Genomic DNA, 17,534 nt, shown 5'->3' with positions numbered 1-17,534 from the left:
ACCAGCCCCATCTGTCAGCGAGCTCACCCCCACGCCAGTCACTTTCCATGAGCCAGCGCGGTCCACTTCGTCTGCCCGGAGGAGGAAGAGAAAACGGGCTTCCGCCTCCCGGCCCACACCTGCCCCGGTCTGCGAGCCAGAGCCCACGCCTGCCCCGGTCTGCGAGCCTGCGCCCACGTCAGCCACGGTCAGCGAGCCTGAGCCCTCGTCAGCCACGGTCAGCGAGCCTGAGCCCTCGTCAGCCACGGTCAACGAGCCTGAGCCCTCGTCAGCCCTGGTCAGCGAGCCAGAGCCCGCATCACCCACGGTCAACCGTGCTATAAGGAAAAACTAGAAAATAAGATGGCATCCAAAAATCCTGGCTCAGCATGGGCAAATATGAAAACCATAGTAAGCTTTCAAAACTCAAACTGCAGTAATCAGAATCAGATTTTTTTAAATGGTTTTAGTTCTGATTTTGAACTAGCAAATGCACTAAACGATTTTTACTGTCGTTTTGACAATTTGAATTTTAGTAAAGAAATCCAGGAATTGAGCGTTAAGTTAATGGATGATCAGCATTTTAACATTGACCTTCAGGATGTTGAAAAAGCTTTCAGACGTGTTAAGGCAAATAAAAGCCCAGGTCCTGATAGCATTTGTGGCAGACTATTAAAGTCATGTGCAAAAGAATTAAGCCCTGTATTTCATGAAATTTATAATAAGTCTCTGAAAACACAACATGTACCGATCCTTTGGAAGGATGCGGTGGTCATTCCTGTCCCTAAATGTAGAGGCCCTAAGATGATAAATGATTTTAGGCCGGTCGCTTTGACTTCCGTTTTAATGAAAATCCTTGAGAAATTAGTACGGTCTGAGATTTTGAGGTGGACAGAATATCAATTGGACCCTATGCAGTTTGCATATAGACCTCACAGAGGAGTACAGGATGCTACAGTCACAATGTTAAATTTGCTATTAGGACACTTGGATGGACAGAGGACACATGCTAGACTTTTATTCGTTGACTTTTCTTCGGCGTTCAATACAATTCAACCACACATTTTAATTAAGAGGCTTTTAGATCAGTTTGTGTTAAGTAATAATTTGATTGGTTGGATTTTGAATTTCTTAACTAATAGAACACAAAGAGTAAAAGTTAATGGTGTCTTATCTAAACAGATGAGTTCCTCTACAGGGTCTCCTCAAGGATGTGTGCTGTCCCCACTTTTATTTATTTTATATACTAACATGTGTCAAAGCATGTATGAGAACAGATTTATTATAAAATATGCGGATGACTCAGTAATTTTGAGTTTACTTAAGGAGAATGAGACCTCACATGGTCCAATTATTGAGCATTTTGAAAACTGGTGTGATGAATCTTATTTACAGTTAAATATATTAAAGACCAAAGATATGCTCATCGATTTTAGGAAAAGTACTCATCCAAGTGATCCTACTTTAATTAAAGGCCAAAAAATAGAGTATGTACAATCATACAAATACCTTGGGACCATAATTGATGAGAAACTAAAATTTGAAGAGAATTGTGAGGCTCTGAACAAAAAGGGGCACCAGCGTTTGTACTGCCTAAGGAGATTATCTGCATTCAATCTTGATAAAACAATAATGAAAATGTTTTATCATGCTTTTATAGAATCTGTTTTGTCATTTTCCATTTTAGTATGGTACGGTCATATATCCTTAAAGGCAAAAAATCAGCTAGACCAGATAGTAAAATGGTCTGGCCGTTTGATAGGCTGAGTCAAAATCAGGAGTGGCATCACTATATGCCAAACAATTACAAAGGATGGCCCTTTCAATTTTAAATGATGACTCTCACCCTCTGCGAAATGAGTTTCAGTTATTACCGTCTGCGAGGAGGTATAAAGTCCCTAGGTGTAGAACGAAAAGATATAAAAGCAGCTTCGTAACAAATGCGATTGATATGCTTAACAAATTACGAGGTGTTTTTCAGATATGTACTAGGGGTCTTATGATTTTAAGACGTTAAAAAGATTATATGAAATGCTCTTGAGAGCACTTTCTTTTATGAGAGCACTTCACTAAGTTTATGAGTATTTTTTTTATCTGTCCTTATGTGTAGTGTAGTGTCCTGTGTTTTGTGTTTTTTGTATTGGATGCCATAGAATAGCATGTCATTGCACTGTAAAACAAATTTACCTACGGGTACAAATAAAGTAAACAACAACAACAACAACAACCAGCCAGAGCCATTAGCCCCCGATGTCAGTGAGCCAGCGCCTGTCGCCACCGCCAGCAGGGAGTCAGCGCCTGTAGCCTCGACCGTCCCTGAGCCAGCGCCTGTAGCCTCGACCGTCCCTGAGCCAGCGCCTGTAGCCTCGACCGTCCCTGAGCCAGCGCCTGTAGCCTCGACCGTCCCTGAGCCAGCGCCAGTAGCCATGACCGTCCAAGAGCCAGCGCCAGTAGCCACGACCGTCCAAGAGCCAGCGCCTCCCGAGCCTTCCAGGGCTCCGCCTCCCGAGCCTCCCAGGGCTCCGCCTCTCAAGTCTCTCGAGTCTTCCAGGGCTCCTCCTCCCGAGTTTTCCAGGGCTCCGCCTCTCAAGTCTCTCGAGCCTCCCAGGGCTCCGCCTCCCGAGCCTTCCAGGGCTCCACCTCCCGAGCCTCCCGAGCCTTCCAGGGCTTCGCCTCCCGAGCCTCCCAGGGCTTCGCCTCTCAAGTCTCTCGAGCCTTCCAGGGCTCCGCCTCTCGAGCCACCCAGGGCTCCGCCTCTCGAGCCACCCAGGGCTCCGCCTCCCGAGCCACCCAGGGCTCCGCCTCCCGAGCCACCCAGGGCTTCGCCTCTCAAGTCTCTCGAGCCTTCCAGGGCTCCGCCTCTCGAGCCACCTAGGGCTCCGCTCCTCAAATCACTCGAGTCTTCCAGGGCTCCGCCTCTCGAGCCTCCCAGGGCTCCGCCTCCCGAGCCTTCCAGGGCTCCGCCTCTCAAGTCTCTCGAGCCTCCCAGGGCTCCGCCCCTCAAGCCTCTCGAGCCTTCCAGGGCTCCGCCTTTCAAGCCTCTTGGGCCTTCCAGGGCTCCGCCTCTCAAGCGTCTCGAGCCTCCGCCTCCCGAGCCTCCTACGGCTCCGCCTCCCGAGCCTCCTACGGCTCTTCACCCAGAGATTCCAGAGCCTCCTTCTGAGCCATCGCCTCCCTCGGCTCCACCTCCCGAGCCTCCCTCGGCTCCGCCTCCCGGGCCTCCCTCGGCCCCGGCTCCCGGGCCTCCCTCGGCCCCGGCTCTGCCTCCTGAGCCTCCTACGGCTCCGCCTCCTGAGCCCCCCGAACCTTCCTCGGTTCTGCCTCCCTCGGCTCCGCCTCCCAAGCCTTCCGCGGCTTCGCCTTCCATGGCCCCGCTTCCCAGGCACCCCGAACCGGCCCTTGCCCAGTGGCCAGCTCCCGGGCCATCTAAACCGGCCTCTGTCCTGTGGCCACCTCCCAGGCCCCCAGAACCGGCCCTTGCCTTGTGGCCAGCTCCCGGGCCACCCAAACCTGTCCCCCTATTGTGGCCGTCTCCCAGACCACCTAAACCTGTCCCTACCCGGTGGACGCCCCCCAGGCCACCTGACCCGGTTCCCTTCACACACCGTCTGGAATCCGGTCCTTTTGAGGGGGGGTTATGTTACGTTCCCGTGTTGTCTGCCCCGTGTTTTCTGTTTCACTCGTCACTGCTCACGTTCCATGTCACGTTTTCCTTGTTGTCCGCCCTGTGTTTCACTGTCTTTGTGTCAAAACTACATTTCCCATCTTTCCCGGCTCTCTCCGCCAGCACAGTGTTATTGTCTGCACCTGTTCGTGATTTTGTTATCACCGTGTCCTGTCTATTTAAACCCGCTTGTTTTCCCGTTCCTTTGTCGTTTGTTGAATGTTGATATGTTGTTCATGTTCGCTGCTCCTGCATCTTCTTGTTTCGCTCGAGGTTCCCTTTTCGTTGTGGATGTTTTTTCCCCTCTATGTTCTCCCGTGTTTTAGTTTCGTTCTCCCATTGTGGACCCCTTTATTTTGTTCCTGAGTTTGTGTGGTTATTATTTGTTTGTTAATAAAAGCCGCGATTGGATCCTCCCGACTGCCTTCTCCTCCTTCCCACACAATTTGTAACAATTACCATTGATGAGGCTACTCATTATTCAAATAAAAAATGAAACGTCACAGGTAAAAAACGAAGCATTTGTGTCATGCGCACAGAGATGAACTGAACTAAAGATCTTGAGCGGGAAACTGCCGCCGCTTGTTTGAAAAGACATTGAAAATGTTGTTCAGTCATTGGTCAACTGTGATGCGTAGACGTCCATATCAGCCAATCACAAGCCTCTTCGCCCTCCCCACACTGAGCGCGTGCTCGAACTAGCCTTTATAAAGCAGCGGTGTGATGCTCATCTGCATTTCCTGTGAAGAACAGAGAAGAGATATTTGAGATAGTTGAAGCTGATTCGCAAAGCGTCTGGTGAGAGAAATTGCTCAGGATTTCAAGACTGTTCTGCGCTTCCAGAGTTCCGCAGGAGTCTGTGAGTGGTGGTGGTGTAGTGGTCTAAGCACATAACTGGTAATCTGGTAATCAGAAGGATGCTGGTTCGAGCCCCACAGCCACCACCATTGTGTCCTTGAGCAAGGCACTTAACTCCAGGTTGCTCTGGGGGGATTGTCCCTGTAATAAGTGCACTGTAAGTCACTTTGCATAAAAGCGTCTGCCAAATGCATAAATGTAAATGAGTCCAGCGAGGCTTATTTGGTCTGTTTGTTTGAGGACACCAACTAGGCGACGTTGTGTATGTTAAATAGTGGCAGGCAAACCCCCCAGGCTCACAGAAATGGTTTAACCCTACAACTCAGCAGCCAATGGAAAAGTACAACACTCACATGTTGACAGCGCGTTAACAATGCGTGAAAAATGAACATGAGAGAAGCTCATTCACGCGTTCTTGCGCTTGGCGCATACGCGCTTGCATGTTCAGACAAGAACTGACGTAAGCGGGACAACCGGAAGTCCTCACGAAAACACTTCAAGCGCGAGGATGCTTGGACATCAGAATAGAAAGTCATACGAGTTTGAGACAGCATGTTTTCCTGAACTGAAAATGACTTTTCATAGTAGAAGAATGCAATTTGGTACACAGCCTGTGAATGTGTGCTACTTTAACTGTTCACATTGATCTGACGAGTATTGTATTTTTCTGTTGCAGGAGTGGCGATAAGAAGCTACGCAGAATACTGTTACCGTAAACTCCAGAAGGCTGCACTTACAGGAGCTAACAACCATTCACTCTCTCAGAATGCATTGTATATGTTAGTGGTATCTTCTAATTGAGATTATTTGCACTTCTGACCAGATGGCACAAGTACAAGCAACATTAGCACATGTTAGCAACATAAGCACATGTTAGCAACATAAGCACATGTTAGCAACATTACTACATTTTAGTGTAAATAGTTGCAATGGAGGCTTATGTTTAGCTTTTGAGCTTGTTTTAATGAACACCCACAGGTCTCACCAACACACATATATGTAACTCCACATGATCTCACGTGTTACCGTATATGACACAGTATTCCCACGGGACAATTAAGCTAAAATATATGACATCCCCTCCCCTTTTGAAACCGAAACCGAAAGTAAACCTCTGATCGGCAATGAACATCACTTAGATGAATTTCACTTCATTCATACGAACATAACAGAGTAATTCTAGTCATCATCAACACAGTGACATGTATAAAGACATAATCTGCAATATTATTACCTCAGGAGTCAGATATCATTGAACAAACACATGTGAAACACCAGATCTCAATACACTCAATATCAGCGGATAAACATCACATTAACAGTCATGAAAGTATCTATAGATTCATCAGAACATATATCAGGGAAATAATTACTCACAGTCACTCATGGACGCACACTTTAGCACCCACAACATGTTATCTTGTCTTTCATCTGCCTTGCTCCGCTGTATGCCGTTGATTGACAGGCGCTCTAAGCCCCGCCTCTCCAACACTGTACATTATAAATATGTTGACACAGTTCAATATTGATGTGATTCCGTCACAACTGTCATTTTGATATATCGATGTGCTATTGTTTTATAATAATAGATTGTTTATATTTTCTGTATAACCAGAGGGTTGTTCCATAAAACAAGATTAGAAAATAAGCCAGGCTTATTTTGGTTAATCAGACTTATTGTCGGTGAATTCTGTTTCATAAAGCAAACTTAAAATAGTTCAAACTCAGTTACCCTGGAAACTTATGCTGGGAAACTAGCCTGGTCCGGGGCAGGCTAACTGTCAGGCTAAGCCTGAAATGATGCTTAACCAGAATACCGTTTTAACACTGACCCACTGGGAATGTGATGATATTACATCGGACTCTCTGGCATGCTGCCATTTTATTTCATGTAACCACTATCAGTCCAACAATGAAAACAAATGCACTTTAAAAATAAATGTAATACATTCGAACATACAAAAAGTGAAACAAATGTAAAGAAGTAAAGGTAGGCCTATTTGTTTAGTTGGTGTGATTTTTGTAATGAATCAAATAAATGTCTATAAATAGGGAGCTCCACCCATAGGTGTAGGAGGACGCATAGGCGTGTCCTTTCATTGATGAGGTGGTGGATGAGGGAGGGATAATCATACGCAGGGCATTTCAAAGAGCACGTACTTTCAGGGACAGGGCAGACCCGTTGGCTTTTTCTGACTACTACCTGCATGAGCGGTATAGATTCTCGAGGGAAGGGATAGCATATATTTGTAGATTACTGAGCCCACACATCGCAAATAGCACACGGCGCAATAAAGCGCTCACAGTCCCACAGACTGTGTGCATTGCACTTCGTTTTTTTGCCAGCGGAACATTTTTGTACACAGTTGGAGATGCAGAGAATATCAGCAAAGCATCGGTTTGCCGCTCTGTACGAATTGTGTACCTGTCTTTAAAAAAAATACTTAATGTGTTCATCACCTTCCCTGGCCACAGAGCGATTCACAGTATTAAACAGGCCTTTTATGGAATCGCTGGTAAGTTCAAATAAGAACTATATAGAAAATGGAAATATTTATTGTCTGTTAATGTAAGACAGGCAATTGACAGACAAACACTTAACTTTTGTAGCTTTCCCAAATGTTATCGTAGCTCTGGACTGCACCCACGTGCGCATAAAGCGCCCATCTGGTCCGCATGAAGCAGACTTCGTTAATAGGAAATCATTACACAGCATCAATGTACAGGTACAGTCCCACTGAGATTATATTGTAGGCTAGAAGCGATTGTTCTTTACAATAAGCTGTGCACCAGTGTTCTATTCATTGCAAATGCATTAACAATTCTATTTATATATATCTATGTAAGTCCAATGTAGTGACCTACATTTTTAATTATTTAGATGATTTGTGATGCAGATTGCATCATCACAAATGTAGAGGCAAAATGGCCTGTCTCAGTGCATGATTCCAGAATCTTTCGGGCCTCTTCTCTTTCCCACCAACTGCACAAGGTATGTTAGTCACTTAACATATAGCAAAAACTACAGCTTTAAAATACCTTCACCAAATTCAATGCTTAAATATTTTTTTTTTTTTTTTGATTCAGGTCAATTCTCAGGAGTTTTGCTGGGAGACAAGGGATATGCATGCCTGCCTTATCTCTTGACTCCCTATCAGGAGAAACAGACTGAGGCACAGCACAACTACAATATTGCCCATGCACGCACAAGAGCTCGTATAGAGATGGCATTTGGGCTCATCAAGTTTCCAGTGCCTGAGTTACCTCAGAGTGATTCCACAAAGGGCATGTGACATTGTAGTTGCATGTGTTGCGCTACATAACATTGCCTGTCTGAGGAGAGAGAGGCAACCAAGGATGGTTGTAGAGCAAGACTGGGACATTGAAGGCATTTTTGATGACAATGAAATAGGCAGGGTTATAAGAGACAGTTATGCCAATAATTATTTTGGTTACTACTGTCCAAACCATGTTAAAAGTTTTCACTTTCCCCTTAATTTACCAGACACACAAGTCATATTTAATTGTTTATTTTATTTAGGTTGAAGCTGGCTGTTGGGGGTGAAAACATACAATTAAATGTGGTCAAAAAACAAAAAGGTCATGTGTCATTTTTTTAAATATGGCAGTTCTACTTGCATTTTTCTCAAGCTGTTGGATTTCCAGCTCCAACTTTCTCATCTTATGCTTTTTATATTGGATGTCAGTATCTATGGCCTCCATTTGTTTCAGGAGATACCTTTTGTAGACTCCTTTATGTTCTGGGTTTTGTAGGAACAGAAATTTAAGTTTTCTCAATTTGATCTAGTGCTCTTGGCACTTTTTTTGTAATTTTTAATACTCACTTGGTCACATGTGGTCCCAGACTGAGAGGGCTCTTAGAAGGGTGTCAGCATCCTGTTGCCAATAATGGAAATACACACAATTTAGCACCTCACAGGTAGGCTTTTAAATATATAATGTGCAAATCTGTGCCTACCTCAGGCCTCCTTGAACATACTGACACAGTCTCCTCATCCTCCTCAACTGTAGATGGGCCTTCAACCTAAAACCATTAATTAAACTTGGTTTAATAAATCACCACTTGACAAATCAGTGCTTTAAACTCATACTGTCATACTCACAGGGTTCAGCATGATGTCTGGTGGATCCAGAAAGCACACAGAATTTGGCATCACTATAAAACAAAAAGATTTAGTTAGGAATGCAAGAATAAAAATAAATAAAATAAACAAAATACCTTTTAAGTAGTGATCTCTTATACTGGATGGAATGGATCCAGATGCTGTTCCCCCCTCTACTCCCTCAATGACAGGCCTCCCTTTATTCATGTCTAATGCCAGCTCCTCTGCAGGAGTAAAGTTGGCTGTTGGTGGCCCTCCCCCAGTGCAGCAACCTCACTCTTCTTTTTGGCAGCTGCAATTATTAAACATCTTGAGACTGGACAGTTGTAACATCAAGCTGGTTATGCTTAAGTACTTACATAGATTTATACTTTATAATTAATACTTAACATTCTGAACAATATTTTTATATTTTATTTTCACCTGCTGCCATGTTCTTTTTTCTTCACTTAATTTGCTGCTGTAAAAGTTACACACACACACTTCAATGTATTGTGACAAACATTTAATTTAACTTTAATAAAATATAGTAATGTAGGCCTACATTAATTGCTACTTCCGCATTGAGACGATCAGCAATTTCCTGCCAGCCTTTTTCTCTCGTTTTATTAATTGCTGCGGTATTTCCTTTTTTTGTAATCATGTGTTTAAATTCTTCGTAAGATTCGAGAGGTAATTGCTGCTCAGTTGCCGTGAACATCGCTGCTCTCTCTTTCCCTTTAGTTGCCATGTTAAATTGATGAATCTATGCTCCACCATCAGGGCTTCTTAAGAATAGCGTGCACGCGCAATTATCTAGACTAGATAAACCTGGTTCAAATTAGTGAGATTGTGTGAACATGAATTACCTTTTATGAAACCGCCTTAAGCCCCAACTGATTTGTTAGGTTAATTCAAGTCGGGTTTTGGAGCTTAATCCCCGCTTTTCTAAGCTTCTTTTATGAAACAACCCCCAGGTTTATTTGTTTGTTTGTTGTTTACTCTGAGTTTGTGTATGAGTCGGTGTTGTGCGGGACGTTTGCTGGATTTCATCTCTAAGATAATGTTTCCTGGTGTTGCAGTTTGTTGTCGCTGTTGAATAGCGGAAGAGAAGTTTCTGTCTGAGGCTCTCGGGAGCGCATAAACGTCACATCCTTTGGATTTTCCCGGCAAAAGTGACCCGCTCCATGTCATGAAACTCAGTCTACAGGCTTTAATAGGCGACTGAAGTCCGGGAAGGGCTCGTTTTTTAAGATGCGTTTCAAGCCGTTCATACATTGGCAATAAAATTTTATAAAATGATTACATGAAAAATGTTACATATGGCACCTTTAAGCAGTTACTGTAATATCAAATAAACAAGATTGTATTCTTCAGTGTTCATGTGTTGTTTTTGTTTATTCACATTGAATCCAAACATACAGAATTAAAGATTACGTTTCTAAAGGCGCGTTTCCATCAGAATACAGTCCAGTTTGATTTACAACATTTCATTAACAAAGTGAATTATGAGTCGAGAAAAATAAAAAGTGGATCAGAATAGTATTAAAGGACAGTGGAAAAGAGATAAATAATTTGTATTTTTTTTTATTTTAAATAATTGAAGTATTTATGAAAATTTTTTAATATTTGTTGCACAATATTTGTTGGGATCTACTTATTTCTTTCATAATATTTAAACAAAACAAACGAGCGGAAGAGGAAAGAAAAGTGAATCTGATCGTCAGTTTGAAAAACGAGTAAATGGGCGGGACTTTCATCACAAAGCTTTTGATTGGCTCGTTCGTCAATCTAAGATCTGACCAATGAAATCATTTAGTGGGTTTGATACATGAAGACACGCAATCAGAGGACGCGTCGACGCCTTTATAAATTAACATAGAGGAATAAAAACTGCAGTCAGATGAATCTCATTAATGTTTTGTGAGTTTTAAGCGAAGTCGGCACTGAAAAAATACATTTAAAAGACCGTCATTAAAACCACATAATAATAATAATAATAATGTGGAGAAGAAATGAGTGTCAGTGGATCCGGATCAGTTCACTGTTTCTGCACTCAATGATCATATACAGTATTTTATCATCTCAATGTTCAGTGAATCCACCTGCTTTACAAACTCAACTGTTATTGAACTGACACTCTCATTCTCAATGACAATAATTACATACAAAACTATTTCATTGACACTTTTCTACAAATCTGTTCTTCATCTGGGACTTTAAATATAAGCGGTCCAGAATCTTATTTTGATCTGAATCTCAAGACAAGTTATTCTGAACTTGGGAAAATCATATTTAATAACTATTTTTATTATAAATGTGTTTCCTCGAGGTTTTTCTCTCTATTTAAACATATAGAGTTTATTTCTGGACACAATCGCTGTTGGTTATTTTAACTGAGGACTTTTAAGGCACAATTTTCAGTAAAGCTGCATTGAATCCAAATGTGTTGTGATATGTGCTGTACAAATAAACCTGAGATGACTTTCAAACAGGAGAAATCATGTTTCTTTCATTTCATCAAAACTCTTCCATCCATATTTGATTTTTATACAAACAAAAACAGAGAGATGAAAATGACACTTTATTATTCACATGTTTTACATAAAGAGTGAGGAGCTGAAACAATCATGATGTCAAATATTGTTCAGATTTAAATGTCTTCAGTTGTTTTGAAGAAATAATCATTTTCTCCAGTGCAAAATATATTTATGACATTAATAATCAAGAGTTTAAGATAGTATTTAAATCTGTAAGAAAGCATAAAGTCCAGAATATTTCAAACACAAAGACACACTTATTTAAAGTAGGAAACATCAGATCACACACAAATCCACACAATAAAACTAGATCAGAATAAAACTAAAGTGTTTCTGCTCTTATTCATTATTTGAACATGAAACAGGAAATATTCAAGTAAAAGATTCAAATAGAAATCATAGAAAAGCAGAAACACAAAATACAATGTTTTAAAATCATATGAATGAGAAATCAATTCTACAACAAATGAAACATGGTGAAATAATGAACAGGAATGTAAGAAAAGTCTTCTGAACGTTTTTAAAGAGATTCAGATTGAAGTTTCTTCCTCTGTTACTGCAAACTGACTTTGATCTTCAACAGATGAAACTATCAAATACAAAAACAATATTAGAAACATGTCATTGAACTCCACTTTCATATTGTTTCCTCTGCTGTTATTGTCTTTGTGAACATTTCATCTGTTGAGTATATTGATCTCTTTTACCTCTCGCTCTGTAGCATTTGAACACCAGCACGACTGTCGCCATCAGATATGGACAAACTGCCAGAAGAGAACTGAGAGTGTGTAAGACACGAATCTGATCTGCTGACACTGAAAAACAGACACACAAGCACATGATGATAGAGTATATCTGAACAAGTGCACATGAATGAATAGAAAAGAGAGAATAAACTCTCACCTGTGACTGAGATCCAGCTCTCGGGTGACTGTCCTCTCTCTCTGTGTTTACAGGAGTAGAAACCCTCATGTGACTTTGAGACAGTAGGGATGCTCATCTCTCCTGTCGTCTGTTTCTGGAGGAGTGATCCATCTTTATAGAAATCAGCTGTGAGGATTGAGGAGTTTGTAGATCGATGTAAACAGTGTAGAGTCAGAGTATCTCCCTCAATCACAGGATGAACAGAACTCTCCAGAATCACATCACCATCTACACAACAGAGGAAATGGAGAAACAGCAGGATGAAGTTTAAGCACATATTTAAAGTCACATATTCAGCTCTGTTTTAAGTATCATGACACTGTATCTGCTGTTATATAGACTCACCATGTACTGTGATGTTAATATGAGGACTGTGTTCTCCAGATTGAGACTCACACCAGTACACTCCAGTGTCAGATGTTTTAAGGGAGCTGATTTCACATGTAGATCCTGTAGATGAACAATCTTTCATTCTCTCACTGTCTGTGTTTCTTCTCACTGTCCATCCAGTGGAGTTATTGTGATCCTCACAGTTCAGAGAGAGAGAGTGAGATGAGAAGTGTTGACTTCTGCTGGGACTGATGATCAGAGACACTGAGGGACGTTGAGCTGAAATGAAGTTCAAACAAATACTGCAAGATAAATCCCTGTAGAAACTTATAGGTGAAAAATCAACATGGAAACTGAGAATGATTCAGTGCAAAGACTCCAGGATAGGAGTGATCATGTGGATCAAGATCTGGTCAGGATTTCAGCTTCTGAGGTTTGAATGAAATAGAGTCAAACTGGGGATTTTTTTTAGGATGATCGAGCAGATTTACTTAGTATTCTCAGAGTTTGAGTTTCCATGTCTGATATTTTCAAAACAGAAAGATGTCACCTATGATCAGGTTTATAAGAGGATCACATCATTAATTGTACAGAGTGACAGAAAATCAAGTCACATTGTCTTTAGGATCTCTTCGTGCACAATTCACAATACACAATTGAAAATGTTATTCATCGACCCTCATCACACGATTATTATAGAGTTATGAGCCGTTTTTACCTCATTTTCAGTTCTTTAGTACATTAGACCTCAAAACACATTATAAATCACCAGAAATGCACAAACACAGATAAATTAAGGCTCGTTTGCTTCATGTGAATAAAATGTGCCATTCTCTTTAATTGGGATATAATTAAAATGTGTATAATAATGATAATATGCTTTTAACTGGTATTTATTTTCTTACAGATGGATGAATATCCCGATTGGGGGTTAAACTGTACAGAGGGCTTGTATGTGCTCATTCCCAACCTGGATACAAAAAACTAATATTGAAATAAAGAACGTTGTCTTACTCTTAATGATTTATTTTTTAACTAAATAATTGCAAAAAATATATGATTATTTTTAAATAATGTTGTTTCTAGAGTAGCATTAGTAATGTTTACAACAGCAAAGTCACTTTATAAACTCAATAAATAATATGTAATAAAATAATTGTATCAATGGCTGTGAAGAAAGCAGGTAATGATGTCATCAAGGGGCGTGTTTGATGTCAAACTGCACACATGTGGGTCAAGTGCAGGTGGAGCGGTCACCGTCTTTACTGCCTAATAGGGGTGTAACGGTATGAAAACCGCCACAAACATTAGCACGGTATTACAGTTTCACAGTATTTATGTGCATTGATAATATTAAAAGCTGTTCAATATTTGGTTATAAACAATTCTTGAACTTTATTTCTGATTTCTTCAACTTTAATCCTTTAACTTTTATACTGCTTTTATGTGCTTTTTGGAGCATCAAAATTATGCTAAAATATTCTTTTAAAAATCTGAATTTGTGTTCTGCAGAAGAAAGATAGTCACACACATCTGGGGTGGCATGAGGGTGAGTAAATGATGACAGAATTTTCACTTTTGGGTAAAAATCTCATTAAAGTGATCGCTCAGCCAGAAGTTAATATTCTGTCATCATTTCTCTACCCTCATGTTGTTAGGGACTGACAGTCTCAGTCACCATTCACTTTCAATATATATATAAAACATTCACTGAAAGTAAATAGTGACTCAAACATTCTGTGTAATATCTCCTGTATTGCATGGAAGAAAGAAAGTCATACGGGTTTGGAACAACATGATGGTGAATGATGACAGAATTTCCATGAATAATAATTCTATAATACATGTTCAATGTGTTTTATGTTATGGAATATCATGCCCCAATGGTGACACATATGAGGGGTAAGTTGTCACAGTGGAAGATTGCTAATTTTAAACATATTATTAGGGCCTAAATAAAACACTGTGGTGTTTTTCTTCAAAATATTTCCCTCATTTAACATTTTACAGCTTGTATAATTCTTGAAACTTACATTTAAAGACAGGAGCATCAGCTCGAAGTCCACAACTCTCTTAAAGGGACAGTCCACCCAAAAATGACAATTCTCTCATCATTTACTCACACTTTTGAGAGTGGTCAGTTTCACACCAAAACAGGCGGGGCTCAAACTCCATATCCAATATTAGAATATCGGCGTTATTATAGAGAGGTTTCAAATAGGTTGTGTATGAAGGTAGTGGTGGTGGCGTTGTGGCTAAAGCACAGGGCTGTTAATCAGAAGATAACCCCACCACCATTGTGTCCATGAGCAAGGCACTTAACTCCAGGTTGCTCCGGGGGGATTGTCCCTGTAATAATTGCACTGTAAGTCGCTTTGGATAAAAGCGTCTGGCAAATGCATAAATGTAAATGTAAGAAACTCCCATATGTGTTAGTAAACGCAAAGTCTTGTTCCCTTCGTCTCAGGGAACCGAGGTTACGTACGTAACCGAGACATTTCCTGAGGAGATGCTCCACGAGACTTCATTCATATCAGGTGTGTCTCGTCACACACTGCCACCGTAATCTCAGCGCCACTCCTCCTGCCCGCTCACGTCATGAACTCGGTCCGCCCTTCATAATGTCTTCTTCTTCTTCTTCTTCTTCTTTATTGGCGGCTCACATTCTTTAATAGATCATTACCGCCATCATAAAAGCTTCTTTAAGGTTAATTGTTAATGTGATGTTTAATGTATTACATTTATAATTATTTTCAGAAACATGTGAGTTTAAAGTGCCGATAGTGAACAGAGTCGAGATGAGCGTTTGATGTGTTTTTGACAGTGCTTCATCTGAGTATGTAGATGTCATGATGGTCCGAGGTTTGTTATGTTCATATCATTCACTAATTTGAGTTGTTCTGACAGAAAACAACTTCACAAGTTGATCCTGAAAGTCATTTTTACTCCAAATAACACTTAAATGTTTGTTGTTCTCCGTCTGAATCGCTCGTTTCGGTAGTTTTTACATTGTGTCTCGAGACCAGAAACACAAAACAGGCAATTACAATCATCATGTGTCGTCCAGTAGTTGCTCAGGAAAACTGTGGATCTGCTGATGATGCATATGATTATAATATAACAGATGATCACTCACCGATGACAGTAAATGACACTTCATTACTCCAGTCAGTGGTGATTCCTCTAGATGTGCTGATTGCGAAACACTTGCATTTACTGTATCTGCTCTTCATTGCAGTAATCTTGAACTCTTTCTCATTAGAGTCTTGAACATTAACACCATCACAGTGAAATCTGTATGTCCAGTCTGTCACTTTTGTCCCCTGTATGTCACATGTGAGAGTGACAGTCTCTCCTCTGAATATCGGTGATGTTTCAGGATTTACAGTCAGAACAGGTTTATCTGTAAGAACCAGAAACAAACACACAACTCTCACTTTACAAACACACATGTTTAATTTCACAACAAATTTTCATCCAATTTAATGACGTATTCTTTATCAAACTTGATTAATAAAACTAAGATATATTCCAGTTTTATTTTATTATTATTATTATTATTAAGATTACACAGTTCAGTTTATTATTATAGTTGGAATTATTATTAGTTGGAATTGAAACACAAAACTGTGTTTCAAAACGGAGAAGCCATGGAGAAGGACTTTCGGTCCGCACCAAAGTGCTTCTGGAAAACCGTCCGCCACCTTAGGAGGGGGAAACGGGGAACCATCCAAGCTGTATACAGCAAAGATGGGATGCTGTTGACCTCAACCGAGGAGGTTATTGGGTAGTGGAAGGAACACTTTGAAGAACTCCTAAATCCCAACACGCCCTCTATGGTAGAGGCAGAGCCGGAGGCTGATGGGGGATCAGATTCTATTTCCCTGGGGGAGGTCACTGAGGTAGTCAAACAACTCCGCAGTGGCAAAGCCCCGGGGATTGATGAGATCCGACCAGAAATGCTGAAAGCGTTGGATGTGGAGGGGGTGTCATGGATGACACGCCTCTTCAACATTGCGTGGAAAAACGGGGTGGTGGTTCCCCTCTTCAAAAAGGGGGATCAGAGAGTGTGTGCCAACTACAGGGGTATCACACTTCTCAGCCTCCCTGGTAAAGTTTACTCCAAGGTGCTGGAGAGGAGGGTTCGGCCGATTGTCGAACCTCGGATTGAAGAGGAACAATGCGGTTTTCGTCCTGGCCGTGGAACGACAGACCAGATCTTTACTCTCGCAAGGATCCTGGAGGGGGCCTGGGAGTATGCCCATCCGGTCTACATGTGTTTTGTGGATCTAGAGAAGGCGTATGACCGGGTCCCCCGGGAGAGACTGTGGAAGGTGCTGCGGGAGTACGGGGTGGGGGGGTCCTTTCTTAGGGCGATCCAATCCCTGTACGTCCAAAGCGAGAGCTGTGTCCGGGTCCTCTGCACAAAGTCGAGTTCATTCCATGTGGGGGTTGGTCTCCGCCAAGGCTGCGCTTTGTCACCAATCCTGTTTGTGATATTCATGGACAGGATATCGAGGCGTAGTCGGGGTGGGGAAGGTGTGCGGTTCGGTGGGTTGGGGATCTCATCGCTGCTTTTTGCAGATGATGTTGTCTTCATGTCATCATCGATCCGTGACCTTCAGCTCTCACTGGATCGCTTGGCAGTCGAGTGTGAAGCAGCTGGGATGAGGATTAGCACCTCTAAATCTGAGGCCATGGTTCTCAGTAGGAAACAGATGGAGTGCGTACTCCAGGTAGGGAATGAGGTTTTGCCCCAAGTGAAGGAGTTCAAGTACCTCGGGGTCTTGTTCACGAGTGAGGGGACAATGGAGTGGGAGGTTGGCCGGAGAATCGGGGCAGTGGGGGCGGTATTGCATTCACTCTATCACACCGTTGTCACGAAAAGAGAGCTGAGCCGAAAGGCAAAGCTCTCGATCTACAGGTCAATTTTTGTTCCTACCCTCACCTATGGTCATGAAGTTTGGGTCATGACAGAAAGAACTAGGTCGCGAGTACAAGCAGCCGAAATGGGCTTCCTCAGAAGGGTGGCGGGCTTCTCCATTAGAGATAGGGTGAGGAACTCAGTCATCCGTGAGGAGCTCGGAGTAGAGCCGCTGCTCCTTTGCGTCGAAAGGAGTCAGTTGAGGTGGTTTG

General features: G+C 41.9%; 1 protein-coding gene across 1 annotated transcript in view; it reads right to left on the bottom strand.

Annotated features, from left to right (window-relative positions):
- Nucleotides 1-17,534, bottom strand: part of LOC127646031 (basement membrane-specific heparan sulfate proteoglycan core protein-like) — a 409,929-nt gene that overhangs the window by 391,054 nt on the left and 1,341 nt on the right. Inside the window, exon 2 of the mRNA XM_052129531.1 lies at nucleotides 15,535-15,663. Within this exon, the coding sequence (XP_051985491.1) occupies nucleotides 15,535-15,663 (129 nt within the window). The remainder of the gene's footprint in view (nucleotides 1-15,534; nucleotides 15,664-17,534) is intronic.

The sequence above is a fragment of the Xyrauchen texanus genome, chromosome 1, assembly GCF_025860055.1.
Source record: "Xyrauchen texanus isolate HMW12.3.18 chromosome 1, RBS_HiC_50CHRs, whole genome shotgun sequence".
NCBI lineage: Eukaryota > Metazoa > Chordata > Actinopteri > Cypriniformes > Catostomidae > Xyrauchen > Xyrauchen texanus.
This window is presented reverse-complemented; position numbering and strand designations above follow the sequence as displayed.